Source organism: Propithecus coquereli, unplaced genomic scaffold, assembly GCF_000956105.1.
Source record: "Propithecus coquereli isolate 6110/MARCELLA unplaced genomic scaffold, Pcoq_1.0 Scaffold45, whole genome shotgun sequence".
In the NCBI taxonomy this organism is placed as follows: Eukaryota; Metazoa; Chordata; class Mammalia; order Primates; family Indriidae; genus Propithecus; species Propithecus coquereli.
This window is the reverse complement of record NW_012150285.1, coordinates 10,133,380-10,157,419: the sequence shown is the minus strand read 5'-3', so window position 1 is coordinate 10,157,419 and position 24,040 is coordinate 10,133,380. Positions and strand designations below refer to the sequence as shown.

At 36.4% G+C, this 24,040-nt stretch overlaps 1 protein-coding gene across 1 annotated transcript in view; it reads left to right on the top strand.

Annotated features, from left to right (window-relative positions):
• Nucleotides 1–24,040, top strand: part of GPR158 (G protein-coupled receptor 158) — a 193,124-nt gene that overhangs the window by 13,526 nt on the left and 155,558 nt on the right. Inside the window, exon 2 of the mRNA XM_012654864.1 lies at nt 3,793–4,016. Coding sequence (XP_012510318.1) covers nt 3,793–4,016 — 224 coding nt within the window. The remainder of the gene's footprint in view (nt 1–3,792; nt 4,017–24,040) is intronic.

Here is a 24,040-nt window from a genome sequence, read left to right as displayed (position 1 = left end):
CTCAAGTTTGCGTCTGCATTGGATACCTGTTTTTTATCACTTCAAATCACTCTGGGCCTTACCTCTTACTCTAGCCATTGCTATGACCATTTCCTGAAGGCTTTGCATGGCTTTGCGTAAATGTGGTTGTATTGTGCCTTTCTTCAGACTGGAAGCTCATCCTATACTTCTCACTTGCTGTTCTGCCTTGGAGCACCTCTGCAGTCATGGCACTGGGTGCAGAAATCTGCTCTGGACTCGCATGTTCATAACGCAGAAACGTGGGGCAGTTAATGACTCTGGCTACCCTTGATCTATGAGTAAGGTTGATGATGGAGAAATATTTCCCCCTTTGTTTCCATGATTGACTCAAATTCAAGAAGTCCTTGGAGGATTGAGCACCAGTCACCCCAATGGGAGCTGCAGCTCCCTTACACAGCCTTGGGATGGCTTTTCTCCTTCCCTTTTCCACTCCCCCTCTCTTATACTTTTGTTCTCTGGAAGCACATTTTTTAATCACTTGGAAATAAGCCTAAAACTGTCATTGGCACAATCCTTTCTTTATTCTCTCTTCTCTACTGACCTGTCTTCTCCATTTCTTTCTATGCCACTGATTAGTGTAGAAAATCATAAACTGTCTTGATGATGTCTCCTAGTAATTTGGTTCTGAGTACCATCTTACTCTATCTAGATTCTTTTTCTGCCAAGTGATCCAACAGGTCATCTTGTGTGATATTGCTGCCTCAGGCCAGGTGCAGTGGCTCATATCTGTAAGCCCAGCACTTTGGGAAGTCAGAGTGGTAGGATTGGTTGAGCTCAGGAGTTGGAGACCAGCCTGGGCAACATAGTGAGACCCTGTCTCCACAAAAAGTTTAAAAAAAATAGCTGGGCATGGTGGCATATGCCTGTAGTCTCAGTTACTCAGGAGGCTGAGGCAGGAGAACCACTTGAGCCCAGGAGTTTGATGCTGCAAGTGAGCTGTGACTATGCCACTATATTCCAGCCTGGGGTGACAGAGTGAGACCCTGTCTCTAAGGAAAAAAATAAAAAAAAAAAAATATATAGAGAGAGACTGCTACTGCAACCTTTCTTGTCTTTAGCCTCAAAACTGGCCTTCTTCATTCTCTTTTTTAAAATTATTATTTCTAAATATTTCAGGGGTACAAATGTTTTATTTCAAGGATCAGTTCTGTTAGGTTCGAGTCAGGGTTGTAAGTGTGCCCATCACCCAGATAGTGTTCATTGTACCCGTTAGGTAGGTTTTCGGCCACCCGCTCCCCACTCCTCCGCCCCTGCTTGATTTCCACAGAGTTTTACTTCCCTCTGTGCACATGTGTACTGATTCGTTAGTTCCAGTTTAATAGTGAGTACATGTAGTGGTTTTTTTTTCCATTCTTTAGATACTTCACTTAGGGTAATGGTCTCCAGTTCCATCCAAATTGTTGCAAAAGGCCTTAATTCATCCTTATTCATGGCTGAGTGGTACTCCATAGTATACATATACCACGTTTTATTAATCCACTCATGAATTGATGGGCACTTAGGTTGATTCCGCATCTTTGCAATTGTGAATTGTGCTGCAATAAACATTCAAGTATGGGTGTCTTTTTGATTTGCTTTGGGTAAATACCCTTCACTCTCAACATGCGTTCTCACCTGCTTTGTTGAGAAGGATAAGACTAAAAGATTGGCTTCCATGTTTTCTTTTTTCTCTGCTTCTAAATGGTTTTTTCAACTGATTCCTCCTCTGTACCAAAAAACAAAACAAAGGAACCTTTTAAATATCGTTAATCCCCATCTACTTTTTTCCAGTGTTCGAAGAACAGATATCAGATATGCTTTGAGTTAATTTCTGCAACTGTGCTCTTGATTATGTCCAGTCATAACTCGTCAAGTCCTTTCTTTGCCAATCTTCTCATGTCTTTCCTCCATTTGCAATGGCTCCCTTTGCTAACTATAGCTGTCTTCACATCATACCTGTAAAAAAGAAAACAAAACACACAACCAAAATCCCTTTTATAAATCTCATCATTATTCCTATTTCCCATGAATTTTTCTTGCTGTTTTCATTCAGTGGAACATTTTTAAGGTAATATTCCATCTTATCAATTATTTAGTCCTTAATCCCTGACAACCTAATTTCAATCTCTACCACTATTTGGAAACTACCATCTTAAAGGTCAACAAAAGATAAAATAATCATTCAATCTTGTAGCTTTTTCTCAGTTATCGTATTTGGTCATATTCTAGCATTTTTGAGTAAATTCCAGTTCTCAGTTATGGTATCATAAATATTTCTACCTGTCTATTGTCTTCCTGTGTATATTCCCTAATGGTTACCTTATCCACTCCCAGAGATCTCTGTAGGTTCTTTCTCTAACACTTACTCCCTCTGTATCTCATCTCTTTCCTCTAACTTCCTTGTTTTCTGGACAGTAGTACCTTTCTTTAAGATGCCAATGAATTCCCAATTTCTCTTTGCATTGCCCATATTTGGAGAAGAGGAGAAAGAGCCAGTCATTGTGATTTATATAAACAATCTCATTTAATCCCCACACCACTTCATATTTCATAAATAAGTAAACTAAGATCCAAAGTGGCCTAGCGAGTTCTCTAATGTCACAGAGTTATTTAGGGGTGGGAACAATGCTTGACACCAAAATCCATATGCTTTTCACTGTGGAACAGGATGATGACTCTTAAACAGCAATACATGCTTAATCATCAAATATTCAATTATGTTTTTGCTTTTGTTTTTACTGAGGAAGGAAAGTAGACAAATACATTGTAGAAAGATTGTGAACCTTTAACAAGAGTAGAAAGAAACAAAGACTTTCTGATAAATTTTGTGTTATTAAAATGCTGTTATCCAGAAGAACCTCTCCCAAATTACTCAGTTACTCAGAGTTGTGTTATGTACTGAAGTGGGTACATATTCACTAATTTTTTTATGTTCAGAGTTGGAGTTCAGAGTTGGAAATAGTTGGGTTTTTTAAAAAAGTATTTGTTACTAATTGGATATTTTTTGATGCTAAACTCAATGATTAAAGAGAATCTTTATCTGTTGGGCTTCAGAGGTAATTTAAGTTTGATAACTGAGACAGAAGAATCTAAAATTAAAGTGAGGATCAATAGCAGCAGTAAGTGAATACTGTGGAAATGTCCTAAGGTTATGCAAAGTGGGAAATTAGATGATAGCTTTTAAGTGTGGACTATATTCTGGGCAAAGGATATACCATCATTCAGCAATTGCACACTGAGCACCTGTTGATTAAGTATCATTTTATCCAATTTAGACCTGATGAACTTGGTAGATGGTATCCCTGTTGAATTAAGGAGTAATCAAAGCCTCATTTTGCATTCTGTGCTATCTAGGTCAAGAAGTTCCAAAAGTGAAGGGTATATGTACTTGGTACATGAAAACATTGACTTTCTTATTTCTCCTTCTGATTAATTCTCTAACAAATATTTATGGAATATGACTTGTGCTTTAGGGAATTTTATTTGTTTTTGAGTGGTAGATAATGAAATAAAAAAACTTAGAAAACTGTCGCCTGCCCTCAAGGAGTTTTCTTTGCATTTTTGCTGATTTTCCTCAATTACTCTGAATGACAATTTTAAATTCAAGGGAATAAAAATAATTTTGTTTGGGTCCAAAGGCAAAGTAATTTTCTCCCCTAGCAAGAGGGTTGACAAAAGATCTTTAATAAATGAGAAAAGAGATGAAGAGGCAAAGATGTGTTTTGACTCTGTTCTCAATCTTACCTATTTGAGGGTTGCAAATGACACTGTGGTTTTATTTGGAACTTTCAGGAAGGGGTCCAGATCACCATTTTTCAGCAAGTTCAAAGGATGTGTCAGAAGAAGCCCATGTCTGCCTCCCCTGCAGGGAGGGCTGCCCCTACTGTGCTGATGACAGCCCCTGCTTTGTCCAGGAGGATAAGTATTTGCGACTTGCTATCATCTCCTTCCAAGCCCTGTGTATGCTGCTCGACTTCGTTAGCATGCTGGTGGTCTACCACTTTCGCAAAGCAAAGGTAAACCCAGGTACCCTGGTTATGATCTTCCTTTTTATTATGGTGTAACCGCTTTTCTTTTTAAGCAAGTAGAATTCCCAAATCCCAGTTGCTTCTCCACTAAACAGAGGTCTTTCTGTAATATGATTGGACTAGAGTATGAAAGTTATGTTCTTTAGCTTTCCAGAAAAATAGAATTAAAATATGTTACCTTATTTTAATATTTTCTTCTACAGAATGTTTCCTCCTATTTAGCCTGAAGCTCAAGTGCCTCATTGCTTACTTAAAGGACTTTCCTTTACGTCATCTCTATGGCCTTTAGAGTAACTTATTCTGCCAGCACCCAATGTGTTGTTAATTTTTCATATCTAAAGAGCTTTGTTATGTTTATTATATTTTCATTTCTCTTAGGCATATTGGAAAATGATAAATGACTAAAATATTTTTGAGCGTATTATCCTTTGAAGAATGAATTTGTCATGACCTATGCTTGGTCTTGCATTAGGGGACACTTCCCTTAATGGTGATCCTGGGAAGACCTTATATAGCCTTTGGGAGAACCCGTTCTTTGGTTCTGTTCTGAGAAGTCAAAGAGCAGTATAAGCATTTGTATACTTCTCAGTCAGGAGTGGACAGAATGCTAAAATGTTCAGGGCAAAACTTTCTGGGGAGCTTTCTCCAGTTGGTCACCCAATTAATTTTATGTAGCCAGTGTTGTGTTAGAATTTGTGATGCTACTGTTCACAGAAACTTATTTGTGCCGTTGGAAAGAGAAAAGCCTAGAGCTTCAACCTTTTCTGAATTCAAATGACCCCTTCATGTTGGCAAGGTGTATAGATTGGTTTCAATTATAGAGCTCATTGAAAGTATAAAGTGTTCCCATTAGAAATTAAAAAAAGAAAACAACCCTTTTTGAATGGCATCTATTAAGAAGCCTCAAGTTAACTTTTTTTTTTTTTAAAGCCTCTATTGAGATTCTAGGAGACTGTATCCATTATGTTAATGTTATAGACTTTAGGAGTTATTTTAAATAGACAGTTTCATTAACAGAAACATGCAGCATGAATTAAAATCAAGCTTTAAGTCAGCAAGAAAATACAAACAGGCAAATTGATCTTCATTTAACCAATACTTTTTTTGCAACAAACTATGTGTTAAATTCTATATATGATAAAATGGTAGGCAAATAGAGTTGGGAAATATATAACCACTGTCACTTAGATAAAATTAATTGATTTTTAAAAAGCCTGTCAGTGGCAGAACAGGTAGAATTGAAAGGTCTATTTAATCCACTGCTCTGAACTCTCTCTGATACAATGTAATTCATTTACACAGTGGATAACACATAGTCATTTATGAATTTTAATTGATTTTAATTATTAATGATTGCTGTGCTAAATGAGTTGACGATACATAGTGGGTAGAATATTACATTGGATATTAAGAAACCTGAGATAGTTTTGGCTAGACCAGTGTCTAAATCTATGTTAATGTTATTTGATATTGCCAAAGTTATTAACCTTTTGGATTTCCCTGAACTTTCATGTGAAATGACATATTAATGGCCCACATCCTGCTTTACAGGGGTATCATGAGAATAGATATCTTTACATGTCATTTTGATGAAATTTCTTTAGATATAACCTAGTTGGAATAGTAGATTAGACATTATCTAGTTTTAAGATGGTCACCTTTTGAAAATCAGTTACTTTTCACAGAATATCATGTAATATAAGGGGGATATAAGTTAATAAAATCAATGAACATAGACCTTGTATATTGAGGAAAGGAAATGTTTGGTGTAATTTTCTCTTGTGATTTCAATTACCAAAAGCAGTGGATTAATTGTAAAAGCAATAAAACCTTTCTAGGGTAGGGATTGCAGATTTATAGCACATAGACTTTGGATTTGCTTTTTAAAGTTTTTGTGTGTCTTTGCAATATTTCTCCCGGTAAAGCAGGAACTTGATCCCTTTTGTAGCAATATTAACTTTTTCCTTAGGAATTTTCCATTACATTCTCTACTCACTGAAAATTAAAAGAGCAACCCACATGATTTATCAATTTATATGTATTTTGACAAGAAAAAGATCCAGTTGTAATATGGAAGTAGCATAACAGTGGTGGAAAAGTGGGAGCTAGATTGTTTAGATTCGAATCCTGTCTTTTGCATACTGTGAGACTTTGGGAAAATTTCTTAGCCTCTCTTTGCCTAGTTTTCTCCTCTATAAAATGGGGTTAACATACCGTATGTAAAAATTAACTTAAAATGGATCATAGACCTAAATGAGAGTCAAAATTAAGAAATTGTTCCTAGGATAAAATGTAGGCGTAAATCTTCATGACCTATAGTTTGGCAGTGGTTTTCTAAATACGACATCAAAAGCATAAAAGACAAAAGAGTAAGTAATAAATTGGACTTCATGAAAATTGAAAACTTTTGTGTATCGAAGGACACCATTGAGAAAGTAAAAATATAATCCATAGAATGGCAGAAAATATTTGTAAATCATATATATGATAAGGGACTAGTATCCAGAGTATATAAAGAACACACAGCTAAACAATAAAAAAGTACAACCAATTTAAAAAGTGGGCAGGGGGACTGAGTAGACATTTCTCCAAAGAAGACATACAGATAAGCCCATATACTTATGAAAAGATGCTCAACAACATTAGTCATTATGAAAATGCAAATCAAGCCCACAATACCCACTAGCATAGCTAAAAATAAAAAAGAAAATTATAAGTGTTGAGGATGTGGAGAAATTAAAACTCTCATTCATTGTTGGTGGAAATGTGAAATGATTCAGCCCTTCTGGAAAACAGTTTGGCAGTACCTCAAAGAATTAAAAATAGAATATGATATGACCCAGTAATTCCACTCCTAGCATATACCCAGGAGAATTGAAAACATATGTCTACACACAAATGTGAACATGAATGTTTCTAGCAGCTGATAAGTGGATAAATAAAATGTGGTATATCCATATAATGAGTTATCATTTGTCAACAAAAAGGAATGAAGTACTGATACATGCTCCAACATAGATGAACCTTGCAAATGTACTGAGTAAAACAGTCACAAAAGACCATATATTGTATGATTCCATTTATACAAAATGCTCAGAATAGTTAAATTCATAGGGACAACAAGTAGATTAGTGGTTGTCAGAGGCTACCAGGAGGTAAGCATGGGGAGTGACTGCTAATGAGTTTGGGGTTCCTTTTTGTGGTAATGAAAATGTTCTAAAATTAGATTCAAAAGAATTCAAAATTAGTTCAAAAGAATAAGGAGTTGGAAAATATAGCCATGCCTGTTTGAAGTAGGCACCCCAGCTCCATAAATGCTCATTCACAGGCATGCAATTGCAGAAATATTTCTATGCTGATAATCTTCTTCAAAAAACATTTACTGTGCATTTATTTATATGTGGCTTTTGTACTTTTCAAGAGTAATTAGTGTGCAAGTGAACTGCAGTGTACGTACCTATTTATTGATATCATTAGCCTTTCTAGGAAGGTTTGCTTTCTACCTCCCACCCTCAAAATGAGAGAGTTTTGGAAATCTCTCCTGGTTAGCAATTATGAAGTCATCAGGAATATTCAGGGCTCATGCTCCTGTTGTGTTGTTATAACAGTAACAAAAAATTTAATAACATAAAAATTAATTTGTTACCACTTTTCTGGTTTTAATTTAAATAGAAGAAAATATTTCAGAACTAGAATGGAATAACCTCTCTTTTCATGGATAAGAAAACCCAGTCTCTGGAAGATTATGAGTTCCCCAAGTAATGCAGCTAGGTTGAGGAATGTATGTTTTTATATTTTGTCTTATTCTGTCTAGCACATGAAATAAACATTTATACAAGATTAAAAGTATAAAAGAAAAGGATAGAAAAAATTAGTTGAAATCAAGGGTGAGGTTATGATATAAAATGGATTTCATGAGGGCAGGGGTACTGTTCCAACCCAGTGCTAGAAGGAGGAGCTTTATTGGAGTTTTCTAACAGCAATACGAATGGGAGAAAAAGGAGTCACAGTGTCCCTAAGATAAAAAACCAACCAGTCACCGAGATGAAATTAAAATACTCTTGGCACTGAATCTTGAAAGAAATTTCTCCTGTGGATTCTTGTATAGACACTATTGTAAAGTGTAGTGAATGATAAGCATCCTTACATGAAATAGAATAATAATTTTCATAGCTCTGTTTCCGTTAATTTTCCCGAATGTATGCTGACATATGAATACTTACATATATTAATAGCACAGGCAAATCAATTCTGTAGGGGTATGTGCTTTGCTGGTTGATGTTAATGTAGGGATACTTTTAACGTGTCTAGATCACAGTTGACTAATATATATATAGCACACAGGTCACCATTACAAGGCTATGGTAGACACACATTGTTGGTCCTTGTTCCCGTTTCTTTCAGAATAAGCCTGAGAACAGTTTTGATCAAGCAGGACGCTAAGCAGGTTCTATGCACGAAATCTATTTGCTGTCCTGGTTCTAGAAAATTGAGAGGATTGCAAATCCTTCATGTAAATTTCATAAATATTGTTGCTCTTTCCTGAGTTATGGAAAGGTATTCGCTGAGTAACACCAAATTTGCAGTTTTCCCTTTCAAGAACTGGTAGGCAATTTCTCTGTATTTCTATTGATTGTGAAGCTGTGCGCTGTAATAGTGAGCCGAGCTGGGGTGGAACCGCATGCACTGATGAAGGCTGAGGCATCTACCTAGACATACACCTGAAGAAAAGTGTACTCTCTCATCCACAAGGAGACAACCTGAGGAAGGGCCAGGGAACACCTGGTTAGGGAAGGCACCTAAGCTAAAATCTGAGACTTGTTCCTTGCTGCTGCTTTCACCAATGCGTGAACCATATTCTTTAATCCAGTTTCACCAGAATTTGTGGTAGGTCACATCTTAATTGCCTTTAGTGTGTGCACCATATTTCATGTAGGGCCTTCTAGAAATGGATCACTTTCAAACTTAGGCCTCTTTTATTTATATTAGAGTGGTTCTGTCAATTGACCAAAATAAACACATTGACAAATAAAAATAGGAAAAATGATGTCAGTGTCAAACTCAGCAGCTGAATCTGTACTTCTAGGCAGCAAGCAAATATGCTATAATGGTAATAAAGAATTCTCTGTTCTAAAGTGAAATATTAGATGATCATATTAAAAGACATAAGATGGTATAGAAATCAATGTCTTTCATTTGCATCATTCTTCCAAGAAGTCTAATTTAGAGTACATTTAATTGTAAGGTTTATCCAGGCCCCAGGTATCAACTCTATAGTAATTACTAACAATCGTTGATCAAAGATTGGTTTAACATTTTATCATTTTAAATGACACAAATGCCATTATATTTTTGGGTGAGACTTGTGGTATAACACCTCAAAGAGCAAATTAAATTTCACTCTGCAGAAACATTTAGGGAACTAATTGCATGCGTATTTGTCTGTATGCCTTTGTTTAAAAATGAACTCTGTCCATAAACTGAATGATTTTGAGCACAGTGTGTTCTTCTAAGACAACAGCAATTTTAAAACAGTATTTTAAAGAGCCTGAATATTAAATATTTTTGAATTTTATTCTACATTTTTTACCAAATATTATGACAAATAACGTATTTTTCTATTAGTTATTCCAAAGAGAGTGTATGGTTTTTTTTACAGCTTAATAATGTCTAGTGTTAGTATAATTTGTTTTTGAATGAAAATTTAAAAGAAATAAGATACACTGGAAGAAATAGTAGCTTATACCATTTCTGAAAATAATCTTTTGCTTGACTCATTGTTAGTAAATTCTAGCGTGTTTTGTTAAAGTTTAATAATTTGAAAAAAAAGCTAGTGATTTTGTTTTTCAAGTGAACATACTATGGTTGATATTTTCCTTTCCATTCCTATAATAGTTCATTTTTTAAAAATTAGAAGTTGACAAGAGATTTATTAATAGTAGCAATGCTAACTTTTGGTTTGGAAAATGAGATGTTTTAAATATAGTGTATGAAGTAACTTTTCAGCAAAATTCTGTTAACCTGATTATGATGTTCTAATGACTATTTTGGTAAAATAAAGGCAGATAAGTATATCATATTTTTATTGTGGTAAAGTATGTGTAGCTTAAAATTTACTATTTTATCTTTTCTTGAGTATACAATTCAGTGGCATTAAATACAGTCATGTTGTTATGCAGCCATCATATATGTAACTTAAAATTTGCCATTTTATCTTTTTCTAAGTGTACAATTTGATGGCATTAAATATATTCACAGGGTTGTGCAAACAACACCACTGTCCATTTACAGAACTTTTTCATCATCTCAAACTGAACTCTGTACCCATTAAGCTGTAACCCCCCATTGCCCTCCCTGGTAACCTCACTTCTACTTTCTATTGCTACAGATTTACCTACCTTTAATATCTCATATAAATGGAATCATGCAATATTTATTCTTTTGTGTCTGGCTTATTTCACATAGCATAATGTTTTCAAGGCTCATTGAAGTGGTAACATAGAACTTCATTTCTTTTTGTGGCTGAATGATATTTTATTATATGTATATGCCACATGTTGTTTTCCCATTCATTCTATTGATGGACATTTGTTTGGGCTGTTTCTACTTTTTGGCTATTGTGAAAGATGCTGCTGTGAACATTCGTGTACAAATATCTGTTTGAATCCCTGCCTTCAGTTCTGTGGATGGATACCTAGCAGTGGAGTTAATGGATCATATGGCAATTCTACATTTCATGATTTGAGGAACCAACAAACTTTTTCACAGAGGCTACACCATTTTATATTTCTACCAATGCTTCACAAGGGTTATAGTTCCTCTACATCATAACCAACAGTGTGTTTTTTGATTTTTTTTTTAATGTTAGTCATCCTAATGAGTATGAAGTGATATCTCATCATGGTTTTCCCTTGCATTTTCCTAATATTCAGTGACAGTAGAGCGACTTTTCATATGCTTATGGGCCATTTGTATATCCTCTTTGGAGTAATGTCTTTTCAGGTCTTTTGCCCATGGACTGAGAATCCATGGCTTGTATTAGCGTTCACTCTGGGTGTTGTACATTCTATGGGTTTGGACAAATGTATAATGATGCGTGTCTACCATTCTAGTATTATGCAGACTAGTTTCACTACCCTAAAAATCCTCCATTCTCTGCCTTTGCTCATTTTTGAATTGGGTTATCTGGTTTTTATTGCTGAGTTTTAGGAGTTCTTTATATTTCTGGATATTAATCTCTTATCAGATATATGAATTGCAAATATTTTCTCCCATTCCATGGGTTGTAATTTCCCTCTCATGATAGTGTCTTTTGATGCCTCAAAGTTTTTAATTTTGATAAAGTTTAACATATCTATGTTTTCTTTTGTTGCTTATGCTTTTGGTGTCATATCCAAGAAAGACTAGCCAAATCTAATGTCATAAAGCTCTTCCCCTGTGTTTTAGGAGTTTTATAGTTTTAGGCCTTGCATTTGGTCTCTAACCCATTTTGAGTTAATTTTTGTGTATGATACAAGGTAAGAATTCAACTTCATTCTTTTGCATATGGATGTCCAGTTTTCCCGTTTTTCCATTCAACCATTTGTTGAAAAGATGGTCCTTACCCTGTTGTGTAGTCCTGGCACCCTCGCTGAAGATCGTTTGCCATAAATATGAGGCTTTATTTCTGGGCTTTTTATTCTGTTCCACTGGTCTATATACTTGTCTTTAAGCCAGTACCATGCTGTGTAACTTTATAGTAAGTTTTGAAATCAGGAAGTGTGAGACCTCCAGCTTTGTGCTTTTCAAGATTGTTTTGGCTATTTGGGGTCCCTTGAGTTTCCATATGAATTTTAATATTGGTTTTTCTGTTTCTGCTAGACCACTGTTGGGATTTTGATGGGGATTGTATTGAATCTGTAGATCACTTTGGGTAGTTTTGCCATCTTAAGAATATTAAATCTTCCAGTCCATAAAGACAGGATGCCTTTTTACTTATTTGTGTCTTTCATTTATTTTAGAAATGTTTTTTAGTTTTCAATGTACAAGTCTTTTGCCCCCTTCTTTGAATTTATTCCTAAGTATTGTGATATATCAATTTTTATAAATACGTTTTATGATTTGTATTATCCTTTGATTAAATGGGTTCTGTCACATGTTATCTTCCATAGTCTCAATTAATAACAAGTCTGTGATTTTCCTTTTGTACTTAGCAATTGCTATTTCTCTATCATGCTTTCTATTTTCTCTAACAATACATGAAAATAGTCAGAATGGTTAGAAGCCAAGACCTGTAGCATTTCTTATACTTTCAGTGTACCTTATAGGGGTATTGTAGAAGTTCCATACCAATTTACAAATTTTTTTTCTTAAACCTCATTCAAGTACTGGCCAATTGCTATACCCAATATAGGATGATGTTATTTACTTCTGTAGGTTTACAGATGATATTTCCTTCAATTTCTGTTTTTCTGAGGCCTACAAAATTGGTATTGAATCTTTTCAGATATTTTAATTGTATTGAACTAATAAAATATCACACAATATTACAACAATACTATTTTCACTCCCCATTAAAAGAATATGAATGAGAATTATTTTTTCCTTATCTCCCCTTTCCCATTTTATTAAAATTTAATTTAGGGTTAGTTGCCATCTATTTTTAATAATAGCAATCATCAGTTTCAAAAAGAAAACAATTCTCTAATGTATTTTGGATAAATTATTTAGACTTCTCCCTATATGTTTATTTGGTTTAATTGCCAACTTTCCAACATTTCCAACTATGATTTCTTGCTTTTCAGTTCTGACTTTTGTCTAACCTTTTCTCATTATGAAATATCAATATCCTTAAGTAGTTTGTTCAGAAAATGGTAGTTTTGTACCCCTGTCATATCTGACCCCCCGACCCAACAACTGTGGCTAGTTCATGGCAACAATGTGGCTAGGAGCAGTATTTGAGGGTTCCTGTCTTTTTCTTTCAAAGCTCTGTTATTGCCACTTTATTTATCTGCTAGAATTGAACACTGTGGACAATTTTCAGGATGGCCCACCTTTTGTCCTTTATGGACTAAAATTTTCCATTTGAATGCTTATTGATGTCTTTCTTTTACCATCATATATGGTTCTCTTTTCATTGCAGTTGCAAAAAATATGACCTATACTCTCCAATTTCAACTTGAGATTTTTCCTGAGATTGGACAATCTCTTGTGTGTTATTTCTTACATTAGCTCTTCTCCTGTAGCCTTCTGGGCTTCTCTTTTAGGTCCTCCTATTACAAAAAGGTTTCATCTCCAGGCCTTCTTTGTTTATGTTTTCATTGTACTATATTTGAATGGCTTCCACTGCGATTTGAGAAGCAACTCTTCCAGCATTCAGCAGTATCCAAGCTGCTATCCTCTAGCTACATGATATTTTCACACTGAGCAACTGTTTTTAATCTCCGTGCAATTGTTCCGTATGTTTTATGTCTTATTTTTGAAGGGTTTGGGGACAAACAGCCTGCGTTAAAATACTGTTTTTTTCCATTTTCTAGATGTATGACACTAAGGTTACATAGTTGCTTAATTAGCAAGTCATTCAGTCTCTCTAGGTGAGTTTTATCATATGTATAATAGGGACAATCATGGTATATATCTCAAGAATCTTGTGAAAAAATTAAGGAGAGAACACATATGAAGCACTTAGCATAGTGCCTGATATATCTTCAGTATTACTACTACTGCTGCTGTTATCACACCCTTGGAGATATTGTGAGTTTAGTTCCAGACTACTGCAATAGTCAAATATTGTAATAAAGCCAGTTACACAAAGTTTTTGGTTTCCCAGTGCATATAAAATTAGATTTATATGATACGGTAGTCTACTAGGTGTGTAATAGCATTATGTCTGAAAAAAAGTATACTTACCTTAATTAAAAAATATAGTTGACCCTTCAAAAACATGGGTATGCCTACACAGGTCTAATTATACATGGAATTTTTTCAACCAAACCTGGGTGGAAAACACAATATTCACGGGATGGAAAACTTGTATACAGAGGGCCAACATTTCAAATTGGTGGGCCAACTGTGGGACTTGAATATGCACTCTGGGTTTGAGGGATTGGAGTGGGATCAGGTCCTGAAACCAATCCCCTGTGTGTGGGGAGGGACAGCTGTGCTTTATTGCTAAAAAATGCTAATGATCACCTGGGCCTTCAGGGAGTCATAATCTTGTTGCTGGTGGAAGGAGGTCAGTGCTGATGGCTGCTGACTGATCTGGGTGGTAGTTGCCAAAGGTTGGAGTGCCTGTGGCAATTTCTTAAAATAACACAACAATGAATTTTGCCACATTGATTGACTCTTCTTTTCATGATGAAAAATTTCTTTGTAACATGCAATGTTGTTTGACAGCATTTTACCCACATTAGAACATCTTTCAAAATTAGAGTCAGTCCTTTCCAACCCTGCCAGTGTTTTATCAACTAAGCTGGTATAATATTTCTAAACCCTTGGTTGTCATTTCAACAATGTTCCCAGCATCTTCACCAAGAGTAGATTCCAACTCAAGAAACCACTTTCTTTGCTCATCCATAAGAAGCAACTTTTCATCCTTTCAAGTTTGATCTTGAGATTGCAGCAATTCAGTCACATCTTTGGGCTCTACTTCTAATTCTAGTTCTCTTGTTTCTACCACATCTACAATGACTTCCTCCATTGAAGACTTGAACTCCTCAAAGTCATTCATGAGGGTTGGAATCAACTTCTTCCAAAATCCTGTTAATGTTGATATTTTGACCACCTCCCATGAATCACAGATGTCTTTGATGGCATCTAGAATGGTGTATCCTTTCCAGATAGTTTTTAATTTACTTTTCCCAGGTCAATCAGAGGAATTCCTATCTATGGCAGCTACAGCCTTACAAAATGTATTTCTTCCTTTTTTTTTTGTTGCCCTGGCTAGTGTGAGTCCCGTGGCATCAGCCTAGCTCACAGCAACCTCAAACTCCTGGGCTCAAGTGATCCTCCTGCCTCAGCCTCCTGAGTATCTGGGACTACAGGCATGCGCCACCATGCCCGGCTAATTTTTTCTATATATTTTTAGTTGTCCAGATAATTTCTTTCTATTTTTAGTAGAGATGGGGTCTCACTCTTGCTCAGGCTGGTCTCTAACTCCTGACCTTGAGCGATCCACCCGCCTCGGCCTCCCAGAGTGCTAGGATTACAGGCGTGAGCCACTGCACCCAGCCCAAAATGTATTTCTTAAATAATGAGATTTGAAAGTCAAAATTACTCCTTGATCCATGGGCTACAGAATGGGTGTTGTGTTAGTATGCATGAAAACAACATTAATCTCTTTTTATTAATACATTTTCATCAGAGCTCTTGGGTTACTATGTGCATTGTCAATGAGCAGTAATATTTTGAAAGGAATCTTTTATCTGAGCAGTAGGTCTCAATAGTGGGCTTAAAATATTCAGTAAATGATGCTGTACACAGATGTGTTGCCCTCCTGACTTCGTTGTTCCATTTATAGAGTAGAGTTGATTTAGCATAATTCTTAAGGGACCTAGGATTTTTGGAATGGTGAATTAACATTGGCTTCAACTTAAAGTTATCAGCTGCATTATCCCCAATAAGAGAGTCAGCCTGTCTTTTGAAGCTTTGAAGCCAGGCATGGACTTCTCCTCTCTAGCTATAGAAGTCCTAGGTGGCATCTTCTTCTAATAGAAGGCTGTTTCATCTACATTGAAAATATGTTGTTTAGTGTAGCCACTTTCATCAATTATCTTAGCTAGATCTTCTGGATAACTTGCTGCACCTTCTTGATCAGCACTTGCTGCTTTGCCTTACATTTTTATGTTATAGAGATAGCTTTTATCCTTAAATTCCATGATCCGACCTTTGCTACCTTCAAACTTTTCTTCTGCTGCTTCGTCACCTCTCTCAGCCTTCATGGAATTAAAGAGAGTTAGGGCCTTGCTCTGGATTGGGATTTTGGGGATGTTGTGGCTGCTTTGATTTCCTATCCAGACCATTCAAACTTTCTTCATATCAGCAATAAGGCTGTTTTGCTTTCTTATCATTTGTGTATTCACTGGAGTAGCACTTGTAATTTCCTTCAAGAATATTTTCTTTGCATTTACAACTTGGCTAAATGTGTGGTCCAAGAGTCTTAGCTTTCAGCCTATCTAAGCTTTCAACATGTCTTCCTCAGTAAGCTGAATCGTTTCTAGCTTTTGATTTAAAGTGAGAGACATGTGACTCCTTCTTTCACTTAAATACTTAGAGTCCATGGTAGGATTATTAATTGTCCTAGTTTCAATATTATTGTGTTTCAGGGAATAGGGAGATCCAAGGGGAAAGAGTGAGATCGGGGAAATGCTGGTTAGTGGAGCAGTCAGAACAAACCCATCTTTTATATGGGGCTGTCTTATATGGGTGAAGTTCATAGCACCTCCCAAAAATTACAGTGGTGACATCAAAAACCACTAATCCTAGATCACCGTACAGATATAATAATAATAATGAAAAGGTTTGAAAGATTACAAGAATTCCTGAAATGCGACCCTGAGACGCGAAGTGAGCGTATGCTGTTGGAAGAATGGCGCTGATAGACTTGCTTGATGCGGGGCTAACACAGACCTTCAAGTTGTAAAAAATGCAATAAAATAAAGCTTAATAAAATTATGTATGCTTGTACTTGAGATATGCTTATTATAGTTTCAAAGATGAAATATATTCTAGAATATCACCAAACATTCAAATAAGATATTTTCTATACTGTATTTCTTTTTTGCTATAAATCAATTTCAGAAGCACTTCCTCAAAAATGACAGACTTACTTTTTTCAATCGCACTGTCTCTTTATCTGTTTCCATGTTAATCTGTAGTCAAATGGAGGATGAGCAGAGTTCTGCCAAGAATAACTCCAAAGCCCAGAATCAAGGTTAAAAACAGCAGATAAATATCAATTAAAGATAGAGCAGTGGGTGAGGAGAGTGTTGGAGGAAGGCCGAAGCATTGTTAGTGAAATTTGGGGCATTTGCTCTTTGGGCTTCTGTTAAGGAGCAATCACTATGGAAGGAGACTCAAGCGCCTCCTGCCAACCTCCTTCACTCCTGCCTTCCCCACATCATTTTCAAGTTTGTCCTGTTCTCTGCTTTATGTGCTCATTTATGCTGTGAGTAACCTTGATCCTACTCAATGCTAAAGGAATTGCAGAGAATTTGTTTTTTTTTTCAGGAACCAGTCACTGGTTGGACCAGTCTTCATTGTAGCTACCTAAAAAATTCCTCATTGACTGATCTATGAGCACCACTCATGGCCAGTTCTTACTGCTAATATAGATTTTTAAAAATTTGTATAATTTACATAATTTCAATTTTGGAAAGAGAAAAGAAGTTGCCTTTATATGCCTTGCTCATGCTGCCATTGTACCTGGAAATACCTACATTCTGTAGGATTTTATATCAGTCAGAAAATCTTAAAATTGATAAGAATTCTTCCTTTCACATCAAACTTTCATACCCAAGCTTTGCAGGTTTTGTATTGAACTGGCATATTTGCTCCACCTCACGACAAGTTTTCTCTTCCAGTGTAGGGTTGGCAGTGATAGGCAATAAAGAAATAAAGAAGAATGCATCAGGTAATGATCAAAATGAAATGGTATAAGGTGACAGCCAATGGGTACTGTTGTCATTTTACATGTGAATAAACCAAAGCCTAGAGAATTTAAGAAACCAGTCCAGTGTTACTTGGGGAAGCTAGGATTTATACTCGGGTCTGTTTGACTTTATAGCCCATTATATCTGTTAACTATTGTGCTATACTATCTCTCAGATGTTTATAATGTAATTTAATCTTACATTAAAAAAAAATAGACCCAGCCAACCTGGCCCCATTGTAGTAATCTATGTTCTAGGCCTGCATGAATTCCTTTTTCCTCAGTTCCCTCTGCCTCATCAAAATTTACATGTGTGTTTCATTCCTGCTAGATGCCTACTGATAAACTGACTATATTAAGTTCTTCCGTGGCACTAACTTAGTGGCTTCATATATGTTCCTTGGCATTACTATACACTTGTGCATTTGGTGGTGTCTTTTAATGCCTTAACCTAAGGAGCAAAAATGTAACGGTTTAGCAAAAATGGTGTGTGTGTGTGTGTGTGTGTGTGTGTGTGTGCACGCGTGCATGCGCATGTCTGTCTGTGAATGTCAAGGTGGTGGTAAAGCTAAATATGAGGAAAAGCAGAAGAGTGAAGAAAAATAGTTTACCTGAAGGGATCTCTTTATGTGCTTCTTAAGAAATAATCATTTAAATAACCTCCTACTCCATCTGGTGGCAGCAATACTTAAAATGAGTTATGATGAACAACTAAAGTGATTATAATATATTTGTATGTCTTAAGAGATATAAAATGCTTAATGTTTATCCAACTAACTCCATTACCAGATTCTCTTGAGGCACTTATATTTACTTATGTTTATTTGAATGATAAAACCAGTTACTTGTTAAATATGCTAAAAATAACTTCTCAAAATTAATGTCCAAAATGGCTTGCTATTGGAAAAATATTGTGAGAAATCAATCATTGATATTTTTTCCAAATTTCTAGAATCTTTATTATGAAAATCCATCAAATATTATGTAAGCAAAGGACTTTGCACAATTATAAATTAAAGCTTTCATTAACCATTTCTTCATGAATATTTAGCTAGGCTTACAAATCTTATTTTGATATTGGCTTGCCCATGAGAAGCTCACAATCTAATAAAGAAAGGAATATAAGGAAATGTATACATATAAATACAGGTATTGCATTGTGTTGAGGTACTTGGCGAGGCAGTGGAGAATAGTTACTAAGGTAACGGACTCTGCAGTCCATCATCTAGGTGCCTTTCCTGGCCTCTCACATGAAAGCTTTTAAACCTTGGGTAAGTTACTGACCTCTCTTTATGTCAGTTTACTCCTCTGTAAAGAAAGATAATAAATCTAATCTCGTAGGGTAGTGGTAAAGTTTAAAATGTGTGGGATGTTTCTAAACTTGTTAGAGTTAATTGCCTATAGAAAGTGCCCAGTGTTAACTGTTAATAGGAATATGTACAGGATAATCTGGGAAGGCTTCAAGGAAGTGATAAATAAGAGTGTTAGAGTATTACAAAATGAATTTCACTGGTCAGACTGATAAGGAGGTAAGAGAGACAGTCCAGGGAGAAAGACATATGTGCAAAGATATTAGAGAGCACATGTACATTCTGGAAAATTGAAATATTTCAGTATGAATCCTGAAAAACCTGGCTAAGCATTTTGGACTTTATTCTGTAGGCAGCTGAGGTAAATTGTTGAACTGGCTACAGATATTAGGTATATGCGTCTGGCAATATAGAAATAGGTTTGTAAGTCATTCACTCACTCATTCAGTGTTTTTTGATGGTGCACTAAAGTTCCCCGGCATTGTTTACATGTAGTGAACAAAAAAGGCATCATCTGTGATCATACGGATGTAGTTCATAATCTTGTAAGGTAAAGGTAAATGAGTAAATAAATTAATGAATATAAATTGTACTAAGTGCTATGAGGGAAAGTAACAAAGTAAAGCGAAGAAAGGCTTTTAGGGTTGGAGAGATGATGGGGTTGGGGAGAATCTATTTAAATGGATTTGTTTCTGAAGACTTCTCTGAGGTTATGACATTTAATCTGCACCCTTACGATGAACAAGAGAGGGAGTGAGAAGAACAGGGATAGGAAACAAGTTCCCCAGCAAGAGAGAACCACAGCTGCGAAGGCTCCAAAGTGTGAAGAAGCCTGGAGTGACTTGGAGGCCAGCGTGGACAGAGAGCAGAGTGGGGGGCTAAGAGAGGGGAGTGTAGAGGGGTAGTCAGGAGCCACCAGCCAGAGGTCTACAGGCCGTGGTGAATTTTTATTTTATTAATATTTGAAGTTCAGTCAGAAGCCACCAAAGGATTTATAGTAGGGCAATAAATTATCCCATTTATTGGGATCTTGTTTATTGGTGGTTCTGTTTATTGATTATTGAACCAATTTCTCTACGTGCTCTATGGAGACTAGATTGGTAAGGGACAAGTGTACAGTGGTGGGAAATGACAGGAAGTCTGTTGAGTTAGTCTAGGTAAGAGACAGGGGTGGTAGTGCGAATGGAGAAGGGCGACTAAACTTGAGAGACATTTGGAGATAGAACTGACAGGACATGCTGAGGAATTTGATGTGAGAGGTGAGGAAAAAAGAAAAATCAAAGTTGATTCTCTCAGGTCTGTAGCTTGTGGAACTGGGTGAAGAGTGATGCAATCTACTAAAATTAGAAAAATAGGAAACACTGGGAAGAGAATGGTTTGAAGGAGCGGGGAAGGAAAAACCAAGAGGTCCATTTTGGAACTGGGGTTAACAAATGTTGGAAATTAAAATGCAGGATCCCCAGTTCAATTTGAATTTCAGATAAACGACAACAAATCTTTTAGTGTAAGTATATGCCAAATATAACATGGGACATACTCATTCTAAAACATTGTTCGTTTATCTAAAATTCAAACTTACCCAAGCATTCCGTATTTTACGTGGCTATCATAATGGTTAACCTACCTATGAGAAATCAAGTGGAAACGTCAAATGGACAGTTAGATACATGAGTGGAGTAGTTGGGGCTAGAGCTATAAATCAGGAGTTGCAAGCATTAAAACATGGAAATTTAAGCTGTAAGATGAATGAGATCATCCACAGAGGAAATGTAGAAAGAAGAAAAAAAAAAAAAGGATAATGCCCAGTATGAGCCCCTCAACGTTCTGGAGTAGGTAGAGTGCAAGGATCCTTTGAATAACTGAGGAACGGCCAAAGAGAGTAGAGGGAAGCCAGATCATTGTCATGTTAAAGAATCCAGGATAAGACAGTATTTAAAAAAGGAGAAAGCAGCCAGCTGTCGGGGATACTACTGAGTGATAGAATAAAATGAGGGGCAAAAAGGAGGTAGTGGATTTGGCAACACAAAAGTTAAGGGCAACCCTAGCAGTGCACTTGTATGTAACGCTGGAGGAAGTAGAGAAAGCACTTGTACCCCAAACTTCCAAGAATCCTCTTTGAGAAGGAACAGAGAAATAGCATATTGGTTAGACAGTGATAGTTAAAAACATGAAAAATGCTGAGTTCTTCCAGGGGAATGTTAAAAATTAAGACATTTGAAAAAATTGTTGGAATAGAAAGAGAAGAGAAAGAAGCAAAGGAAATGGAGGAATGAGAGATATGAGCCAGCCCTACAGAGGAGTTTTATAGAGACAGATAAGGAGAGAGGCATTAAAACAGAGGGGGTTGTTAACAGTTGCAGATGCAGAGCACTCAAGAAGGGTGAGGCCTAACGTGGCTTTCCCCCTGCTGCACTGTTTCAATTATTATAGTTTTACTGGGACAAAAGTGTTTGGTAGCTGGTAGTCTTACTCTTCAAAATCTCTTGGATATTTTTAATCTTTTCCTTATTACATTTAGGGAAAGCTCAACTCAGTGTACAATCTTATTAGGATTTTGGTTGGGATTGCATTTAATAGTGCAAGAACAATTGCCTAGTCATATGGAAAAACACAATTCTAGATCACACCCTAACGCCATTTGTAATAAATTCCAGATAGAAATGCATCTGTTAGACTTGATGATTATGAGGTTATAACAGTTTCTGAGAGGAGCAGAAGTGTGATTGCAGTGGGCTGAGGTGGACTGGAGATAGGAAAGTTGGGAATGTAAGTAAACAGCATTCCTTCCAGAAGCTTGGCTCTAAAGGTAAGCAGAGAGAAGGCATGACAAATGGCCATGGAGGAGCCTGAGGGCAGGGGTAGTTTTATCTTTAAAGATGGGAACTTATATGTAAATTGTTAGAAAAAGGAGAGAAAAGTAGGTTGAAAATATAGGAGAAACATGGACTAATTGATGGACCGGGACACCGTGAACAACAGAAGGGAATAGGCTGCTGAGTACAGATGGAGCTATTCACTTTGGACAGGAGAACACCTGAGTCTTATCAGTGACTAGAGAAATGGTGAGGCTGATGAGGCAGATATCAGTAATTTTGGGTCGACACAACAAAGTTAAAGAAATTCTAGCTTGGGGCACACTAAAAGCCTGGACTTAAAGGTATCCATGTAACAAAAACATTTGTACCCCATTAATATTTTGAAATAAAAAAAAAGAAATTCTAGCTTGAATTTTCTGGCTGGGATTTGGAATAAGGTTATTATATACTGAGTGTTCTTGGTGTGAACTAAAATAAAATCTTAAGCCCTCCAGCCGACTGAATGGAACCCCTTTTAGCCAAGGGGACCCCAGAAATAACCTAAAGCTGAGTTGCTGGCCATGAGAAGGGAGGTCAGATATGCTTCATCATGCTCCCCTCCCTTGGAGATATCCTTCGTAACTCATTAACAGACCTAAGACTACGCAAGACAAGGCTTAAACCACACCTGCAGGTCATCAATTTATTTAACAGATCACTGGAGTCTGAGTATATGTCTAGGTGGCTTGTCTGTGATTAACAAGACTTCCTTATCCTAACTAAAAACATTCTAAGCCTTTAGACAAAGTTTCATTTCTTTACCCAATTTCAAAGCAAAGAATCTTTAAAGCCACCTATAACCTGTATTCTCCCGCTTTGAGATGTCCTGCCTTTTCAGGCCAAACCAATGTACCCCTTCCAGGTATTGATTTATGACTTTATGTGTAATTCCTGTCTCCCTAAAATGTGTTAAACCAAACTGTAACTCAACCACTGCGAGACTGCTTGCTCAGGCTTCTTGGCCGTGGCTCTCCGGTCCATAATCACACATATTCAGCCCAGAATAAATCTCTTTAAATTATTTTATGGAGTTTGGGTTTTTGTTCTGTTGACATTGGTTAGAGTTGGGTAGAGACTTGAGAATACAGCTGAAAGTTTGGTATTGCTACTGTGGAGGAAAGAAGTGGGAAATCCAAGTAAACATAAAAGGATTGCTGAGAGGCCAGACCAAGTTGAAAAGCATAGAGGTTTCTCTGAATTCTATTGAAAGGAAGAAAAGACAGGAAATTGAAAAGATAGAAAGTATTAGCATAGATAGTTATGTTAACTGAATGGTTATCATCTAATAACTGCAAATATTTTGCAGTGGCAATTTGCTTCTTGTCCATTTCTTTTTCCTTAAAGTGGATTTATGAAGTATTCATTCTCTAAGTTTCTCAGTGCATTTACAGCATCAATATGTGTGACCATTAATTAATTTTAGAGAAATCCCCAGGAGGGAGAGAAATAACAGTAATTAACATCATCAGTTACAAATGGAAAAATCAATGCCCAGATATACTCCTGAGGTCACACTGCTTACTCATAATTGAGCATCCTTCAAATTCAATGAAAGGGGCACATTTTATAAGATTTCGGTGGAAATTTTATAGTTGTATGGCATCTTGAGCCATTCCTGTCATAGGAGCTCAGAATATATTAGTAGTGGCACCTCAGCTCATCCTAGAAAAAACTAAAGTCAGAAATTTATTTCTTTAGTTTTATTTCCAAATACAGCAAAGATCAGCAAATTATGGCCTGCTACCTGCTTTGAAAAAAAATCTAAAGAAGAAGACTATTTCATGACATGAAAATTATATGAAATTGAAATTTCAGTGTCTATAAATAAAGTTTTGTTGGAATACAGTCACACTTATTTGTCTACATGTTGTCTCTGGCTGACTTCACACTACAATGGCAGAATTGTTGTGATGGTGATGATGTGACTTGGAAAAGCTAAAATATCTACTATTTGGCCTCTTATAGAAAAAGTTTCCTTGGCTGGGCACAGTGGCTTATGCCTGTAATCGTAGCACTTTGGAAGGCTGAGGTTCAAGTATCGCTTGAGCCCCGGAGTTTGAGACCAGCCTAGGCAACATAGGGAGACCAGACCCCATCTCTACAAAAAATTTTTAAAAATAGCCAGGCACTGTGGCGTGCACCCGTAGTCTCAGTTACTTGGGACGCTGAGGCAGGATAATTTGAGCCCAGGAGTTGGAGGTTACTGTGAGCTATCATGCC